General features: G+C 37.6%; 1 protein-coding gene across 11 annotated transcripts in view; it reads left to right on the forward strand.

Moving 5' to 3' along the window:
- SYNE1 (spectrin repeat containing nuclear envelope protein 1) overlaps window positions 1–17466 on the forward strand; it is a 469526-nt gene that overhangs the window by 58460 nt on the left and 393600 nt on the right. The window contains exon 1 of one of the 11 annotated variants that reach the window (XM_046005233.1): window positions 10967–11021. The exons of the other annotated variants lie outside the window; for them this stretch is intronic. Coding sequence (XP_045861189.1) covers window positions 10982–11021 — 40 coding nt within the window. The 5' untranslated portion in view covers window positions 10967–10981. Of the gene's footprint in view, window positions 1–10966; window positions 11022–17466 lie in introns of those variants that run through there. 11 annotated transcript variants of the gene reach the window in all.

Genomic DNA, 17466 nt, shown 5'->3' on the forward strand with positions numbered 1-17466 from the left:
TCTTACATTTAAGGTTTTGATTTGTTCACTTATATTTATTTTTCTTAGAAGAGCATGATTCCAAGGGTTATACTCTTGAAGCACTTACATGGTGGCTTAAAAGAACCTAAAACCATAGAGAAACAGAACAAAACAAAACAGAATAAAAACCAGCTCAGAGTGAACTGAATTTCAACACCCTCCCCTATAAGAACTTGAACAGGTGGAACCCAGAGGAATGCCCGGAATGCTGTCTTCTCAAGGAAACTGAAAGCATTTGTATTCCTGATAAAACCAGCAGCTAGGGGGGCACCTAGGTGGCTCAGTGGGTTAAAACCTCTGCCTTCGGCTCAGGTCATGATATCGGGGTCCTGGGATGGAGCCCAACATCTGGCTCTCTGCTCAGCAGGAAGCCTGCTTCCTCCCCTCTCTCTCTATGCCTGCCTCTCTGCCTACTTGTGATCTGTCTGTCAAATAAAAACAAAACAAAACAAAAAGCAGCAGTTGGCTTATACATTAGGGCAAGTCACTTTGATTACTTCAAATATCTTGAATAACTGTTTAGGAACATAGTTAAACATCATACCTTCAGGTGATGTCCCGCTTGTACCACCTAAGAAACGACTTTGTGGCCGTTAAACAGCTTCATTGTGACTCCTCACCTGTCAAATTCATCCCCTTCTCTGCCCTCAAAGCTTCATTTAGTGCAGTTAATGAGGGGATATTGGGACCAATGACCAGACTATTTAAGCTAAATCAACTAACCAAGACAGGAAGAGAGCCCGGACAGCAGTGAGCGTGAGGGAAGATAAAGGACATCCAACTCTTTTGTCCAATTCAAGCAATTAGCAGTCAGAAGAGGAAAGACAGTTATAAAAACAAAGAGGAGATACCCATGCAGTATTGAGTGTGTGGGGGCGGGGGGGGGCTTTGCTCTACAAAGGTTTAGGCACATATGGTAGGCAGCTCTCCAAGAGTCCTCTGCAAATATACACGTATACAAACCTCCATACAGTAGGTTTCGTCTCTGTTCATTCTTACCCCTGTTCTGCGGTTCAGGTTGTCATTACAGAACCTTATCAGTGTCCAGTTTCTCAGGTTGGAACGAGGAGATGCTTGCTCACTCAGGTCTTGTCATTTGTTTTCAAGAAGCTGTCACTGGTGAAGAGATGACTCAGAACTTGGATGAATGTCACTAATTTTTTTTTCTTTTTGGTAAAGTTAAAATATATTCTACGGTTCCAGCAGGTGGAACAGAGCTTCGGGGATAGTCTGCCCTGTTTGAAAATGAACCCATTCCGTTTCTTTGTTATGGAAGTTTGCCTTCTCAGATAAATGTTATTCTAGGACAGGTTGATGCTATTATCACAATTACTTTGATAATCAGTTTTTTAAAAAATGATTGACCTGATTTTTGAACATGTATATGAGAGTGCCCAGGTAGTGGACTTTTATATGGGAAATCTTGAGCAAATTCATAAGGAAGTTATAATTTGTGAGAGTCCTATGGTTATGTGCTTAGCATTTCCTGAGGATGAGTTTTCTAAAAGTTTCTTGAACATTTGTTCCTATATTCAAAACTGGAGAATGACAATTTGGGGCCACCTAAGGGAGGGACAATTGTGAGAAATGGAATTCAATCTACTTTTTCAACCTCTCCGGCTTTTCTCTCTGGAGACCTAAACCACCTCTAAGGGCCTCACCATTAGAAAACTATTCCTTTCTCTTTCTTCACGTCTTAATTTTCATTGCCTGAGGCTATTCAGCAAGCCTTCCTCTAATTAGAGCAGTTGACAGTGAGGTGTGAATGACAAAAAGACCTACACCTCCCAGCAGGTGTTAACATTCCTGAAATGTTCATCGGACCAAAAGCAACTCCCTGCTTCAGAATTCACTCCTGGCTGAGATATTTTTTTATTCTGGGGTACTTCCCCCACCCATCCCAGTGAACGAAATGGCCAGGAAAACACATCAACACACATGAGAACACCAATGAACAAAATTCATGGGATCCATTTTATATTATAGTTTTTTGGCATTACATGACTTAATTTTCTCCCTCCCCTTCGAGGTGACTCCTCATCCCCTAGCAGCAAGTGAGTCACCCTTAGAGAAAGACTTTTTCTGTAGCTAATCTTTCCAATTACAGAACAAAAGAGCTTTTGGGTATTTGACAGCAATAAGCATCATTTCTGGCTTTCTGTGGCGAACTGGTTTCATGATACTGGGCACGTCACAGATTGGAAATACAGGTTTTTCTGACCTGTCCAAAGTACTCTAATTCTAGAGTTCTGCTATCCTACCAGTTCCCTTATTCTGTTTGTTTTGAAGCCCTTCTAATCTGAATAATTTCTCCATGAGGCATGTGAAATGTGCAGTTTTACAAAAGCAAGACGTCTACAGCTCAAGTGAATTGTTCTAACAGCTAACTTGATTTTGTGCATTTTGAATGTGTCTAATTAATGGACACCACCTTTAACAGGGGGTTGAGAAGAACTGAACATTAACAGAATTGGCAAAATATGAAAATACTTTGTAGCAACCTCAGTTTATGCAGATTGTAGTAAAAATTACCTTGGTATGACTGTAAAATGCTAAGCGTTATGTAATGACAAAAGAAATATCACCCGGGCATTAAAAAATGTCATTAAAGATGTAGACATTTTATTTTTAAAAATATTGATTTCTGCTCACTTTCTAAAATGCTTAAGGCAAAAGGCCAGTCCAAGATTGTGGCTTTGATGCTGCCCTCCCCATCCCTGCCTTATTCAGGAAGTGACAGAAAAGAAAATTGTCATTGCACCTAGAAACATGATAATGTCTTCTCAAGGGCATCGTGAAAATTTGTGATGATGCACAAACTAGCATTACATTTTTTAAAAACCCATTAAAATAACAATTTAGTTGCTCATAACAAGTGAACAAGAAGCAATTTAAAAGTTGAGCCCCATGTTATTTGAGCCCCAAATATTTGAGAAAATAAAATGCTGATATTGTTTCTAGCAAAGAAAATGCCCCTTCTGTCATAGTAATTGGTCCAATAAAAATATAGCTGTAATTAGACAGTTTTGTTTCCATCACCAGTTTCTCTTCTTCCCTTCTTGTGGGCACTTTACAGTCACAGATTTGCAAACAAGTTAAATTGCACCATTTTTCATAAAAAGGTAGCATGCGTGCCCCCCCTCCCCATTTTGGTTAGGGTAAAAAATGTGTGTGTGTGTGTGTGTGTGTGTGTGTGTGTGTATACATATATATTTTTAATTTATATATATATATTTATATGTATGTTAAATATATATTCTCCCCTTCATCCTGCAGCTGTTATGAAATGCATCCAAAGGACGGTACTTATGTCATTCTAACTTCAGTGTGTACACACACATATATGCTCCATTTTTTAAGGAATCTTTTGGATCTTTTTTGTTTCTAAACACTGTTTTTCTTTCTTCTCTTGATTTTCTTTTCTGAAATCTCAGATTCAACAGAAGTGCCAGTTCTCACTTAGAACTCATTGCCAAGGCTGTAGTTTAAAAGAGCAAGTCTAGTCATGGGTACTTTGTTTCCTGTTCTTAAGCATTCTCAAGACAAAAACAAAAACAAAACAAACCTCAAAACAGCATTGCCATTACATTGGGTTAAGAGGACTTTCAGGAGTTAACACATTGTAAGATAAAGTTTACTGGTTAAATTTATTGAAACTAGGTCACTGAGATAAATTTTTGTTTGAAAAATATCTCTGTATTCTTACCTCTGTCAAAAGGACCAGATTAACAGTCAGATTGAAGAGGCAGTTTCATTTCTGACTCCAGTCCCTTCCCTTCTAGTTTTTCAACCAAAGGGATGACTCACCCCATGTCTATCCCTTCTTGAGACTGGGCAGAAGGGATGTCACTCAAATCCCTCCAGACCGGGGAATGTCTTGGCAGATGCTCACCTACTGAGAGTCTCCATACTGCTGTGGATAGGAGTTTGGTTTTTCCCTTGTCGGTGATGTAGGCAACAAAGAAAAGATTTCTTGCCATGGTCCTAGGGTATGAACCTTCCTAGATAGCACTTTATGAATTTGTAGGAGGAAAGGAATCCCATCATGTCAATTACCTGCGATTGTGGGAGGAATTATGAGAGGGTGAGTCTGACTTCATGGTGGGAACAGGTGGAGAACCACCCATCCTGTATTTGTTAAGGATAAAGGATAGGAGGAACCCTGCATCATTCCTTGTACTGTGAGGAAACTAAAGATTCAAGATAGTCTCAGTGAGTCCTGTCCCTAATGATGACAAGGCTGGGACTCATCAAAAGGTTAAAGTTGACTGCTTTGTTCTTCAACAACCTCTGTTCTTCATGAGCCTCAGTGAATTCCCCATCTACCTGACCCCAAAGGCACAGGGAGCTCCCTCGTTATTCTCTTCACATGAGAGAAGCTGAAAATCATAAAGAGATGGAAGGGCACATATTTGGAATGTGATAGAGGAAATGTTTTATGGCCAGATATTCAAAAGATTTTAGAAAATGATAAAAGATACTGTAATGTTTTGGACGATCAAATATCTACATAATATAGGATAAGTGTTAGTACATTTTAAGTTTTGTATTATCTTAGTCTTGAGCAAGAATGTTTAAAAATAGAAAATATAAGATCGTGTTTTTCATTTATTTTGCTGTGACTTCATGATGATTTAGTTATTATTAACAGCTAAATAATTGAAGAATTCAGTGGAGTTGTCAGACAGGGTCTAGACAACACTGAAATAATTACTAGACTTGTACTTTTTGTTTTGAAATTATGTTAGTATTAAACTGTAAATCAGAGAAGTAAGTATTAATAGACTGAAACCACTGAAATCATATCTTCTTGACAGGCTAAGATCATACTTGAATCACTTATGAATTAATAAAGGGTTATTTATTATATCAAAGTATGGGCTCAAGCCATGTTTGTACAGCCACTTTATTAGCATAGAAAATCAAACAAGCGCATTTTTACCATCAAAGAGAGAAGTTTTAAATCCCCAAATTGTTTGAGACAGCATAAGAATTCACACTTCAGGGTTATCTCTCTGAATTACTTTTGTGTGACTCTCGTCAGAGTACTTGACATTGTTTTGGATGCAACCTACATATATTCTTTTGTCTTTCTCTCTCTTGTTCATCTCATCATTCATGAGCTGTTTACTTATCTAGGATCCCAGTACAGGTATGCAACTTGATGTATCGTTTTAACAGTGTAATTATTGATTATTTAAAAACAACTTTTAATGTGGTCTTTTCCCTTTTTAAATAGAAAATTATTTGTTTTCTTATTTGTATTTAACAACAGGACTAAACTGTATACTACGTACTATTTCCTATGTTTTCCAGATATTAGCTCAAGTTGTCTTCCTAACAGCCTGTGCGGGGTATGTGGTTATTATCACCGTTTTATAGATGAGGCAACTGAAAGACAGAGTCTGAGTAATTTGCCCAAGAGTTGGAGCTGGAGCTTAACCCAGGCATTTTGGACACATGCTGTTTTATCACTGTGCTACAGCGTTTTATACAGTTTATGATGCACACAGTGATCCCTATGCTTGATTGTGCCTGAGAATCACCTCTCTTGTTAAAACAGATTACTGATCTGATTCCATAGGTGTAGTAGGTTAGGCCTGGGGAATTGATATTTCTGGTAAGTTCCTGGTGAGGCTGATCCAGACATTCTGAGAACCATTGATCTCCCATAATATTGCGGTTATGGGAAATCCATAACTAACCTACCCATGATCTCCCATAATGTTGAGGTTATGGGAAACCCATGTTGTTTAATATTCATTTTAATAATTGAAAATAAGAGCTTTTTGTGGCTCTTACAAAAAGACATACAAAGAATGTCTTTTTCTTTTTTCTTTTTTTTAAATTACCCCTGGATTGGGATCCCTGGATGGCTCAGCTCTGGTCATGATCTCAGGGGACTGAGTCCTGTGCCGGGTTCTATGCTAGACATGGGGCCTGCTTAAGATTCTCTCTTTCCCTCTCTGCCTTTTCCCACCCTCTCTCTCTTTCAAAAGAAAAAAGTAATACCCCTGGATTTTATGCGTATCTTATTGTTTTAATATCCATTTTTTACTGAAATAATTTCAAAAGTTATTTCACATATTTTAAAAGCCCACTTTGTGAGTTGCTTGTTCATACCTTTTTAACAATGCAGTATATCTTTTAAGTTTTTATCATTGGGGGTGCCTGGGTGGCTCAGTGGGTTAAGGCCTCTGCCTTCGGCTCAGATCATGATCCCAGGGTGCTGGAATCCAGCCCCGCATCCGGCTCTCTGCTCAGCGGGGGCTGGGGGCCTCCTTCCTCCTCTCTCTCTGCCTTCCTCTCTGCCTACTTGTGATCTCTATCTGTCGAATAAATAAATAAAATAAAATAAATAAATGAATAAAATCTATGTTTTTATCATTGATTTTATTTAAAATTTTAACTCTATTATATTTTTTGGCAAATATTTTACACATATACTCTTTGTCTTTAATTATGTTTAAAATTTGCTGAGTGTGCACTTTTTATTTTTATGCGATGAAATCTATGCAACTTCTATTACTTTTAGGCCGTGATTGTGCTTCTTCATTTGGTAAACATAGATGTTTACCTTATTTTCAAGTACTTGTTACAGTTACTTTAAGTCCTTAAACTGTTTAGAATTTATTTCGGTGTGAAGTGAATCTCTCAATTGATTTTCCTATCTTAATTTGCATTCTGGCTTTGCCTAAGCCATTCAGTAGATAATCTTTATCATTTTTTTAAAAATTATTTATTTATTTGAGAGAGAGAGTGTGTGATTCCTAACTCAGCACAAGCAGGGGAAGGGGCAGTGGGAGAGGGAGAGAGGGACAAAGAAGCAGACTCCCTGCTGAATATGGAGCCCCACACGGGTCTCAGTCCCGGGACCTTGACATCATGACCTGAGTCCAGACCAAGAGTCAGAGGTTTAAACTACCTGAGCCACCCAGGTGCCCTTCTTTCTCATTTTTATTTGCATAGACTGCCGTCTCTTTCTGAAGAATGTTTTCCATTCCATTCTTGGCTTGTTCCTTACCTGTTATCACACTGCTTCAACTCACTTAGCCTTTTCTTGTATTTGAATGCTTGGTAGTGTACCGTACAAATATTTGCTGTATTTGAATATTTTGTTGTATTTGAATATCTGCTCCCCTCGTTGTTATGTTTCTTTTATACAACTAAGATTATCTTCATTAAGAATCAGACCTCTCTCATTTTTTTTAAAGAAAGCATTTAAGAAACTTTTTTGGACAACTTAATAAAGAATCACTATGTTCTTGGATTTTTCAGAAAAATCTATAAATTCAGTTACTCTTAACAATAATTCTTTGGCATTGGGACAGCTGGAGAATTTCAGACTAAAAGCATCATGATAGAAGAAAAGTTTCCGAGTGATATAAGGACTCAATGTCTCCAAAAAATGGAGACAAATAATTTAATAGAGGCATCAGAATAATCTAATATATATATATATATATACACTTGTAAAACAATCCACTGATAAAGACCTTTTTAACGAAAATTTAAAGAAATTAAAAATTAAAGAAAAATATGAGTTAAGGAGGTTAGGAAAACAGAAGAATATGTAATTTTATATTGTGAGAAAGGAAAATGTTACATTGTTGAGTGTTACCATGATTTGGTTAATGTTGGAAATAATATGTCCGCAACCAAAGGCTACTTTATAGGCCACAAGAAAACTGAGTTTGTGGGTTGTCTTTCCAGGCTTGAAATGACACCCTGAAATGGTGAGAGTCCCTTTTATCACTGCACTTGCTTGTGAAATTAATATTTGAGTCAGGCCAAGCTCTACGTGGAGTAATCCTGTAAGGACACCTTGCTGAAAGTGAACCTGTGGTTTCTCTTCCTGCCTGATGTCCATTTGGCAGCCACACTCTTCGATAATTCCACTGAGCCTTATCCTAGAGTACCATGAACTTGAGATTTACTGACAAAGTGCTATTTTAACCGTGCTTTTAGTATAACTTGAACAGTGGTGGATTGGACTAAAATTGTCTCTAACGAGACATTTTACTGCTCTTGCCTCTTCCTGTGCTCCCTTTGCACATCCTTCCTATCACACTTCTTTGTTGTTGCTATTTTTTAAACCAGATTTTTTTTTCCTTTATGTTGGTATTATTGTCTCTTCCTGAAAAGAAACAAGATTGCCCTTGACAAAACTGAAAAGGGAAGGTCATGCTGTTTCCATGCTCTAGCTTGAGAAGAGAGAACATATTACTGGTAAACAAGCCAACATCTTCTTGCCCAAGTCCTTCCTTGCTGGCCTTTCATTCTTATCTCAACACGATGAGGTGCTTCACTCTGGGTTCCCACAGGCACCACAGGCTCAAATTTTGGGAGCAATAAAATAAAAATGAGGCTATTCTATGTGCTTCTTCACCTGACACACACATAGTGCTGTATTCTTGTAGGAAGAAAAAAAATACAGAGATATGAAGGTACCAAGTTCACAAAGAGGCTAGGTTTAGGATCTGTATCTTCCTTTTTTTTTACCCCTGTCCACTTCCACTGCCCCCCAAATCATCAGTATACCCGGTTTGTATCTTGCACATAATTTGTGTGCAGCAAATCTTGCTTAAAGTCAGTAAAGAAATTTGGTCTTCCTGGAGGACTGCAAACCCTCTTTAACTTGTCATCTCCACATTTCCTTGCCCTTAGTGATTAATAGCTGCTTAGCAAGTAAAAATAAGGCTGAAATGAGAAATTTGAGAAAATAAGACATCCTATTTGTAAATCCATGGCAAATAATCTGTCTTCTTTTCCTCTGTGTTTCTTAAAAATAATGCCCTTTTTTAGAGGAGCCTTTTAAAATTTCCCCTTTTTCAGCAACAGAATTATCTGAATAAGTGGAAAATTTGAAGTGGTAAGTTTAGCAAACTTTGACTCTTTTGGTCTTGAATGAATACAAGTGAGAATTTCAAGAATAATAAGGGTGAAAATTCAGTATTGCATATATTGGGATTGGGTGAGAAGGAACAGCCTCCCCACCCAGTAAATGATAAAACAGAAGTGCCAGTAAACACAAAGAATACTGTTAAGTCCACACCTTCCGTTGACTTTTCATCATAGCACTTGCTCTACTGGAGGACAAACCCTTATAGGAGGAGGGATAAGCCCTGATCTCAAGGCTGGAGGGATTTCTTTATTCCCAGTAGTTAAGTAACTTACTCACTAGCCCTAAACATATCAAGATAAGTCAGACCTCATGGCTCAGATTTGTTCAGTAAACCTATGTTGGAATGTCTTACACTTCACACGAAGCTCTGATTCTTAGTATTTGGAAGCAAGTAAAGATAAAAGACATAAATAAAAATCAAGTTTCTCCTGGCTTATAGAAATTTCTTAATTTTCCTGATTTTGTTCAATGTATTCTAGAAATAAAATCAAAGCAAGCAACGGTCAGTTCTTTTTGCTTAACACAAACTTTTATTATCATATTTAAATTAATGTGCGAAAACAAATGCAACAAAAACCAACCATTATTGATGATAAATACTATATGGAAAGCTTTGGACCAAACATTTATGTAAGTTACCTAATTTAACCTTTACAGCAATTTTGTGGGGATTGTGTTATTTGCATCTGCCTTGTGCAAATAAGTCAACTGAGGCATAAAATGGCTGAGTCAACTCTTTAAGGTCTCATAGTAAATGCTAACGCTGGGGATCCCAAATTAGGTCTGTTGCTTTCCCAGAGCTAAACATTTACTTCTGAGGAAATTAATCATTCCATTTCTGCCTCTACTAAATGGTAGTTTTGTTGTTGTTTTCTGTAAGTCATGGTAATAGCTAACATTTTTCAAAAACACACTTTATAATCAAATTTGGTATCACAGTAAACATCCCTTCCTCTAAATGGGACAGAGAAATGAAAACAGTTCTATCACTAATTTCATTATAGTGTCATTTTAACAGCCATGAATATGGCTAAAACTGATTTCTATTTTACCCTGAAATCCTAGGTCAAGAAATTATTGTATTCTAGCCTGGAGAGACACACAAATCTCAACCCACAAAAAAAAAGTAAGCATTTTTCACTTGGGGATCTAGTCTTAAGTTGTTTTAGGAAGCATTAACAGGGAACTTTTGAAATAGTCTTTGTGGATTCTCTTGCCTATTTTTTTTTCTTTTGTATGGCTTTTTCTTTAATATTTTATGTATTTAAATAATGTCAAAATTCTTTAATATTGTTTATACACACATACAAACTGTGTGTGTGTGTGTGTCAGTGTGATTCCCTTGGTAACTTGCTATAATTATAATGTATATCTCTAATGTGGTAATTATGATTTTTACTTGATGTGTCACAATATTAGATATTTGGATAAAATTCCAGCAAGTTCAAAGAACAAACTAGAAATAAGTAAGACTAAGAGAAGATTAAGAAATTAAGTAAGAAAATAAAAAACTTAAGGAATAAGATTAACTTTTATGTAAAAATAAACCTGAGAAATTAAATGTTAATATAATATTTGTCTATAAAGAATTCATTTAATTCTTTCTCCAGAATTCTTAAAACTTTACATATATATCCGAGGTTGTAATTTGGGACTTTTAATAACATGAGTGATTTCTTTTCAAGCAAAAAAAACAAAAAACAAAAAGCCTTAAAAGTTTCTAAGACTTTGACATAATAAGCCTGAATTCCTAAGTACAGGCAGGAAAAGGTGTTATTTTTTTCCCCTGAAATGCATCTGAAGCACTTTTTATAAATCGATAGAAAAACTGTCTTTGTAGAAATGCTGGCATTGGAGAGTGGTGCATTTGGTCAGTAAGCAGGGGGTAAGGCTAAAGAATGAGAGAATAATATGCTATTATAGAGGCGTTGCTATAGGGATACTTTAAGGAGAATGCTGCTAGCTGAGTTGGAAGTTCCCTTGGTGAAAGCTGTGTTTGATGTTGATTCTGATTGAATTAGGACAAGTTCCAAAAGTAACTGTAATAGGTGGGATATGATAAAAACAAACTTCAAGACTCCTGGTGCGATAAAAGGTACTTTTGTTATTGTTGTCTGTGTGTGTGTGTATCTGTGTGCGTGTGTGTGTGCACTTGAGTGTGTGGTACTTTTTGTTTTAATATAATTCCAGTCTGAATCCCTGGCACAGAAACATTGAGATTGTATAAAATAGATTTTAAAGCAGCTCTAAGTTGAAAATTTTTTCTTCTTATTTTATCTGAGTTGAACACTAATAGGAGTGAAATGAGTGGTTCTGGTCTATGTTTGTGATTCTGGAAAACCTAAAACCAGTATTTACAGTGTAAGCCTGAACAGTAAAAGTTTACCAGGCGTGCTAAGATAGGATAAGAGCCAACTTTCAGTGTAGGAATTTAGATGATTGGTACTTATATGTTCTAAAGAAGAGGTTTCTGAAATCTAAGACTTATCAATGCATCAGCGTCTACCATTATAACAGAACTTAGTATCTCCTCAAGCTAATAAACAAAAATACTCTTGAAACCCAATCTCCAGTCAAGAATTTATCACAGTCTGTTAATGGCTTAATTTTCTTTTTACTTCCAGTACTTTGTTTTAAAATTATAATTTTTAAAGTATATTTACTTATTTCGTATCTTCATCTGAATGTAATGAAATTATTTCATCTTATCTTATTTTCAGACCTTTATAAAATGTAAGGATGAAAAGAAAAATAGAATAGAATAGAATAAAATAAAATGTGAGGATGACTTACCTCTATGCTTAGATAGAAGATGGTACCCAAATGCATTCCAGTTTGCCTCTGGAGTCACGACAACTTTTTTTTTTAGTGATGAGACCTCCAAATATAATTGGCTGAGAAATTTTTCTTACTAAGAAGCAATCATAGATACAATAGCAAGTCGTATGCTAATGTTTGGCTACATGGAATATCCTGATAACAACAAGTTTGTTCTCAACCTAGACTCCGGTGATTCCCAAAGTTTTCTATAAAGGGTACAATGTATTCTTATAGCTCATTGGTATTTGGAATCTGGTGTTTGGTTATATATGAAAACACCAAAATCTTATGTTTCTTTATATATTTACATTTATCAAACTGTGTTTTCTTGATTTAAATCTTTATATAATTACAAGTAATGTTTAAGTAATTCTGATTTTTCTGAGTTTCCATGAAATATTTTAGTTGAAATAATGTACTTACCTACATTTACACCAATTTTAAACACTGGGAGGTGGGGATGAAGAAAGGGAACAGAAAACCTCTTCTACTCTTCTCAAGGATGTAACAGGAAAAACCATATAACAACCATATAATATAATATTTTGTAATTAATATAATTATTATAACATGTATTAATGTAACATATTACATCTTATATTATACATTATTATATATGGTATAATCCACATAGTTTATGTATTATATATTCTTTCTCTAAGGATATGATTAAAATAGTTATATTAATATTTATAATAGCTTCTTTTTAAATTGGGAGAGTCTTTATTCTGCTTGTTACCACTTCCTAAGATTTCTCATCATATTGTCCCCTTACCTACTTCCAACCTGGGCATATAAGGAAGTCAAGTCTTCCTTTATTCTCGACGTCTTAAAGTCAGTTACCTTCAGGTAATCCGAGAAGTAACTGGTCTAAGAAAATTGAGTAAAACTGGGAAATGTGTAGCCTCGCTCCAAAACATACAAGTTAAAACGTCTTCTTAGAGCATTGGTTAAAGAGAACACATTTTGGGCCCAGGTCCTGCCTACAGGTCAGTGTTGGACACTCCATTTCTTATTTGCATAGGCTCCCGGCTGAGCTGGGAGCAGCTGGAAGAGCAGCGTCACCTACCGGGGAAAGAATCGGACAGGATGGATGGTAATGTGGGGGCCACACAGAGGGCAGGACTAGCCAGGGGTGGCTGGAGATGTCTGGTTGGAGATGTAGAAAGGTACCTCAGTTAGGAAGGCCCAAAAGGCCGAAAGGCAGAACCAAGCTCGGTTGGTTGGATTGAGAAAGTATATGAATTAGTGAGAAAGCATTCAAACTGGTAGGACTAAATCATCCGGATCATTTGGAGAACCTGTCTAATGACTTTCTCATCAGAGGTGTGACCCTGCCCCTTTCAATGCCATATCCTCTTTGTGGTGGATGTAGCTCAAGCTGTGGGGTGCAGTGCAAGTCCCGTCCTTCAGTCCTGGGGCTCTCATTCCCCCAGCCACCCAGACTATTGCCTGCTGGAGGCTCACTGCTAAACCCCTCCCAGGATATGTCCTCAGCTCTAGGGATGTGCCTCATCCTAGTTATACCCCTCCGCAGGTCAGCCCATATCCAATGAGTGGTCAGTACCTAGGTATAAAGCCCTGTCTTGTTGCCTCAATTTAGAACATCTCTGAAGAGATCCCAACTTCAGAGATGTAACTGCATCTCAATTCAACATCTCTGTCTGCCCAATGCTGCTTCCCTCAAACCCTTAAAAATATTGTTTCTGAGAGCACATGCCCGAACAACCCCCTGCTCACAAAATTTCTTCACTTGATCTTAGCCAAAAGACCGAGAAGCGATGTTAACAGAATTTTTTCTAGAGTTGGTTTCCCCGTTGGCCTGACCTGTGACACCTGATAATACCAAGGCAGATACAAATATAGAGATGAAGAATAAAGAGATGGGAAAGGTTGGAGAACTGATGACAACAGGTCAAGGTATCACTGGGGAGAAGCAGCCCTTATAGCTTGTAGCTCAGGAAGATGGTACATGACCTAGCTTGGAGGCGCTCTATCTATTGTCTAGATTCTAATGAATTCGTTGCTAATATGGTGCAGGGGGACAAGGATTCAGACTAACTTGTTTGGCTTAGACACTCATTTGCTGAGACAATTTATTTATGAAACTTGGTTGTTTCATCTGTGAGTGGTATCACTGTTGAGTATCTCTAGGGTTTGGTAACAATCAGATGGTATAAATAAAACTATTCTAGAAACCCCAGTGGGCAGTTGGAGGTGCAAGTAGAGTGAAGTGATTGAAGCCACAGGCTTTGGAAAGACACAGAGCCATGCTATGCCACTGAGTGTCTTTGTCACTGGACGCAAGTTGATGAACCTTGTTAGCCCATTTTTTGCAGGTAAAATCCAGGTGAGGGGATATTTTCTCTCAGGGCTGTTGCCAAGTTTAAATTAGATAATATATATAAATGAACATACATACTTTTATGCCTGCCACATGATACTTTCTAAATAGATGATAGCTGTTGTTCTATTATTTTAAAAGCTTAAGATACTATATTAATCCTGAGTACCTGCACATACATTACACATAAGCTTGACCACGTGAAGAAGTTCCTTTTTGACACTCATGCGCAGTTGTCTCAGGTGGAAGCCTCTGCTGTTGGCACAGTGGTCACAGCTTCTATGATTCAGCAGATTGTCATTTATGACCAAGGTCACTGCTGTCACTCACTCCTAAAGCAACCAAAAACTGAATACCGTCTGGGGCTCTGTTTGTGATTGCACACGGAATGCAGGTTTTCCAAGTGGCTAACTGAACATTATGAGCCAGGGTTGACTATGTTTGAGACTGGAATTTCTGGCATCTTCTCCTCAAACTTTGTGATCTGATCTTTTTTTTTCTTCCACTTTTACTGTTTTCAGCTTTTATTATTATTTTTTAAGATTTTATTTATTTATTTGAGAGAGAGGGGGATCACAAGTAGGCAGAAAGGCAGGCAGAGTCGGGGTGGGGAAGCAGGCTCCCCACTGAGCAGAGAGCCCGATGCGGGGCTCGATCCCAGGACCCTGAGATCATGACCTGAGCCGAAGGCAGAGGCTTTAACCCACTGAGCCACCCAGGCACCCCCAGCTTTTATTATTTTGCTTTGCTTCCTTTTCAAATTCACGAATTTCACTGTTAGAACTGTAGCTCTCTTTCCTTCTGAAAAGGACATGCAGTATAAAACAAGTGAAATTGTGTCAAATTTTTGTATTTTGTGTTCAGATATTGATAAAAATAATGAAGAGGGAGAAAAATAAATTGAGATCACAGGTCGAGACTAAGAAATAATATTAGCAGTAATTTAAAATACAAAATCCCCAAAGGTGGGATTGTAATCCCAAACCTGCTTAGGACTAAGGGTAGTAATTTAGTGAGAAAAACAAAACAACACAACTGAACTCTGAAGGTCCTAGCTAGGAAAAGTCATATTTATTTGAAAGAACTGTATGTTTGTTGGGGTTTTTTGTTTTTGTTTTTATTTATTTGTCAGAGAGAAAGAGAGAATAGGCAAGAGGAGCAGCAGGCAGAGGGAGAAGCAGGCTCCCTGTTCATAGGCAGGATCCCTATGCCAGACTGTGATCGCGGACCAGGACTCAATTCCAGGACCATGGGATCGTGACCTGAGCCAAACACAGATGGTTAGCCAACTGAGCCACCCAGGCGCCCCTGAAAGAGCTATTTTTTAAAAAAAAATTGCATCTAAATATGAAACATAAAATATATGAACACTGTGATCAACTACTCTCTGCTCTCCCTCCCTACCCAAAATAAAACACTGTATTTTGATTGATTGAAATTCTAGTGTTGAGGTACAATTTAATGTTTAAATAAAATGGGTGTATGAAGATGGTATTTTACGACATTTTCTAATACTTACTTTCCTTCTGCTGCACTCGTATTGCTAAGCACTCACAGCAGGAAAGGATTTCAACATTGTGGTACTCTCCTTGCAAAATCAAGAAATGTGCCACTTTTTACAGTTATGGAGCTATGTGTGGCTAAGTTCATCCAGCACCAGCATGAAACTTTTCTAAAGGTTTCTGTGCTTATTGGAAGGAATCCTTCGAGGAGATCAGCTCCTCTCACTTTTTTATATATCATGTGACTTTATTGAAAAAAATTAGATGGAAAGGCAGCATTTTCCACATAGCTCCTATGCAAGCAAACGGTAGGGGTTGACTTTCACTTTTTCCACTGTTCAAGTTGCCTTTAATTTCATAGCGGCGGTCTCTTTTTCTTTATTCCACTCACATATTCCACGTCATTGTCCTTTGTGCTGCATGCACAGACCTGAGCTGTGGTGCTTCTCAATGAGTCCTGTTCTCCCTTCTGGAGTGTAAGAAACCACACCAGCCTCTCAGAGTGTGTCCACAGCCAGCCAGAGTAGGGTGTCCTCTCACAGTAGGGACACAATGGTATTCATTAAATAAGTGATTCAGATAGCAAGTGAATTTGGTGGTTATTAGGTTAGACTAAGACTCAGATTTTTAGTGAGATGTTACTAAATTTTGCAAGAGTAATGAAACAGGGCTTTTTAAATCTGGTCATTGGTTTCACTTAAAGAAATGCAATTCCAGTTCTAAAAATCTTAAAAACAATATGTCTTTACTGACATTTGCTTACAAAAAATTGAAACAATGATCAGAGCACTCAACAGAGGCAAAACTCCCTAAAAATTTTCTTTGCTCTATCTTTTTCCTCAAGCCCACTCCTCTGATAGCTGTTGATCTTCTCTCTTCTTCCCCTCTGTCCTCCTCAGTTAATCTATGCTTAGGCATATGGAGAATAACTTTGGGTGTCCTTGTTCCTTGCCACACTTTTCTCCTTGACTCATCTGATCAGAACATCAAAGGTTCAGGAAAAGGACCCCACCAAGCAAGCCAAGAAACCTATTGCAGAAGACAGAGTAATGGGGAAGGAAAAGAAGGATTGCTTGTGCATCTATCATACAAGTAAATGCATTTGTTGTAGTTAGCTATCACTGTGTAACAAACCACTCCAAACTTAAAATAATCGTAATTCATCATTTTTCATAATCTGTGGGTTGGTTCACTCGTTCACAGTTAAATATGGATGGTTTCCTAAGGACATATATATAAGACAATGTGCCAGGCAGTGATTTAGTGGGGGTGTGGGAGAGAAGAGGTAAGAGATGCATCAACCGTGAATCCTTAGGTCTCAGTTTTTTGGCTTCATCTGGGATGAGTTTATCTGTAGGCTTGGCTGAACTGGGTCCTAAATAACCTCACCCATGTATCTGGCAGTTGGCTCTGGCTACATGTGGAGAAGAGCTGGGCATCTCAGCTCTTCTCCACATGGACTCTTGTCCTCCCATATAGACTGCTTGCCTTACATGGTAGTTTTAAGACAGAAATCCAAGACAGCCAAAATAGAAAGTACAAAACTTCTTAAGGCCTAGAATCAGATGCCATAAAGTCATTTCTGCTGTGTTGTTGATCAAAGCAAAGATAATACAAGATCAGATTCAAGGAGGGGGAAATCAATTCTACCCTTTGATGAGAGAAAGAACAAAGTCACATTGCAAAAAAGGATGCATATTGGGACCAGAGAATTTTGTGGCCATAATTTAAAATCTGTCCTCTGGTCACTATTATTTCTATTCTTTCTACATACAAATACATTCACCTCCTCTCAAGACATGGGAAATCTCATCCAATGATGTCGACAAGTTCCAAATCCAGTCTCATGTGATCTGCCTTTGGTCCACATACAA

The sequence above is a fragment of the Meles meles genome, chromosome 5, assembly GCF_922984935.1.
Source record: "Meles meles chromosome 5, mMelMel3.1 paternal haplotype, whole genome shotgun sequence".
NCBI lineage: Eukaryota > Metazoa > Chordata > Mammalia > Carnivora > Mustelidae > Meles > Meles meles.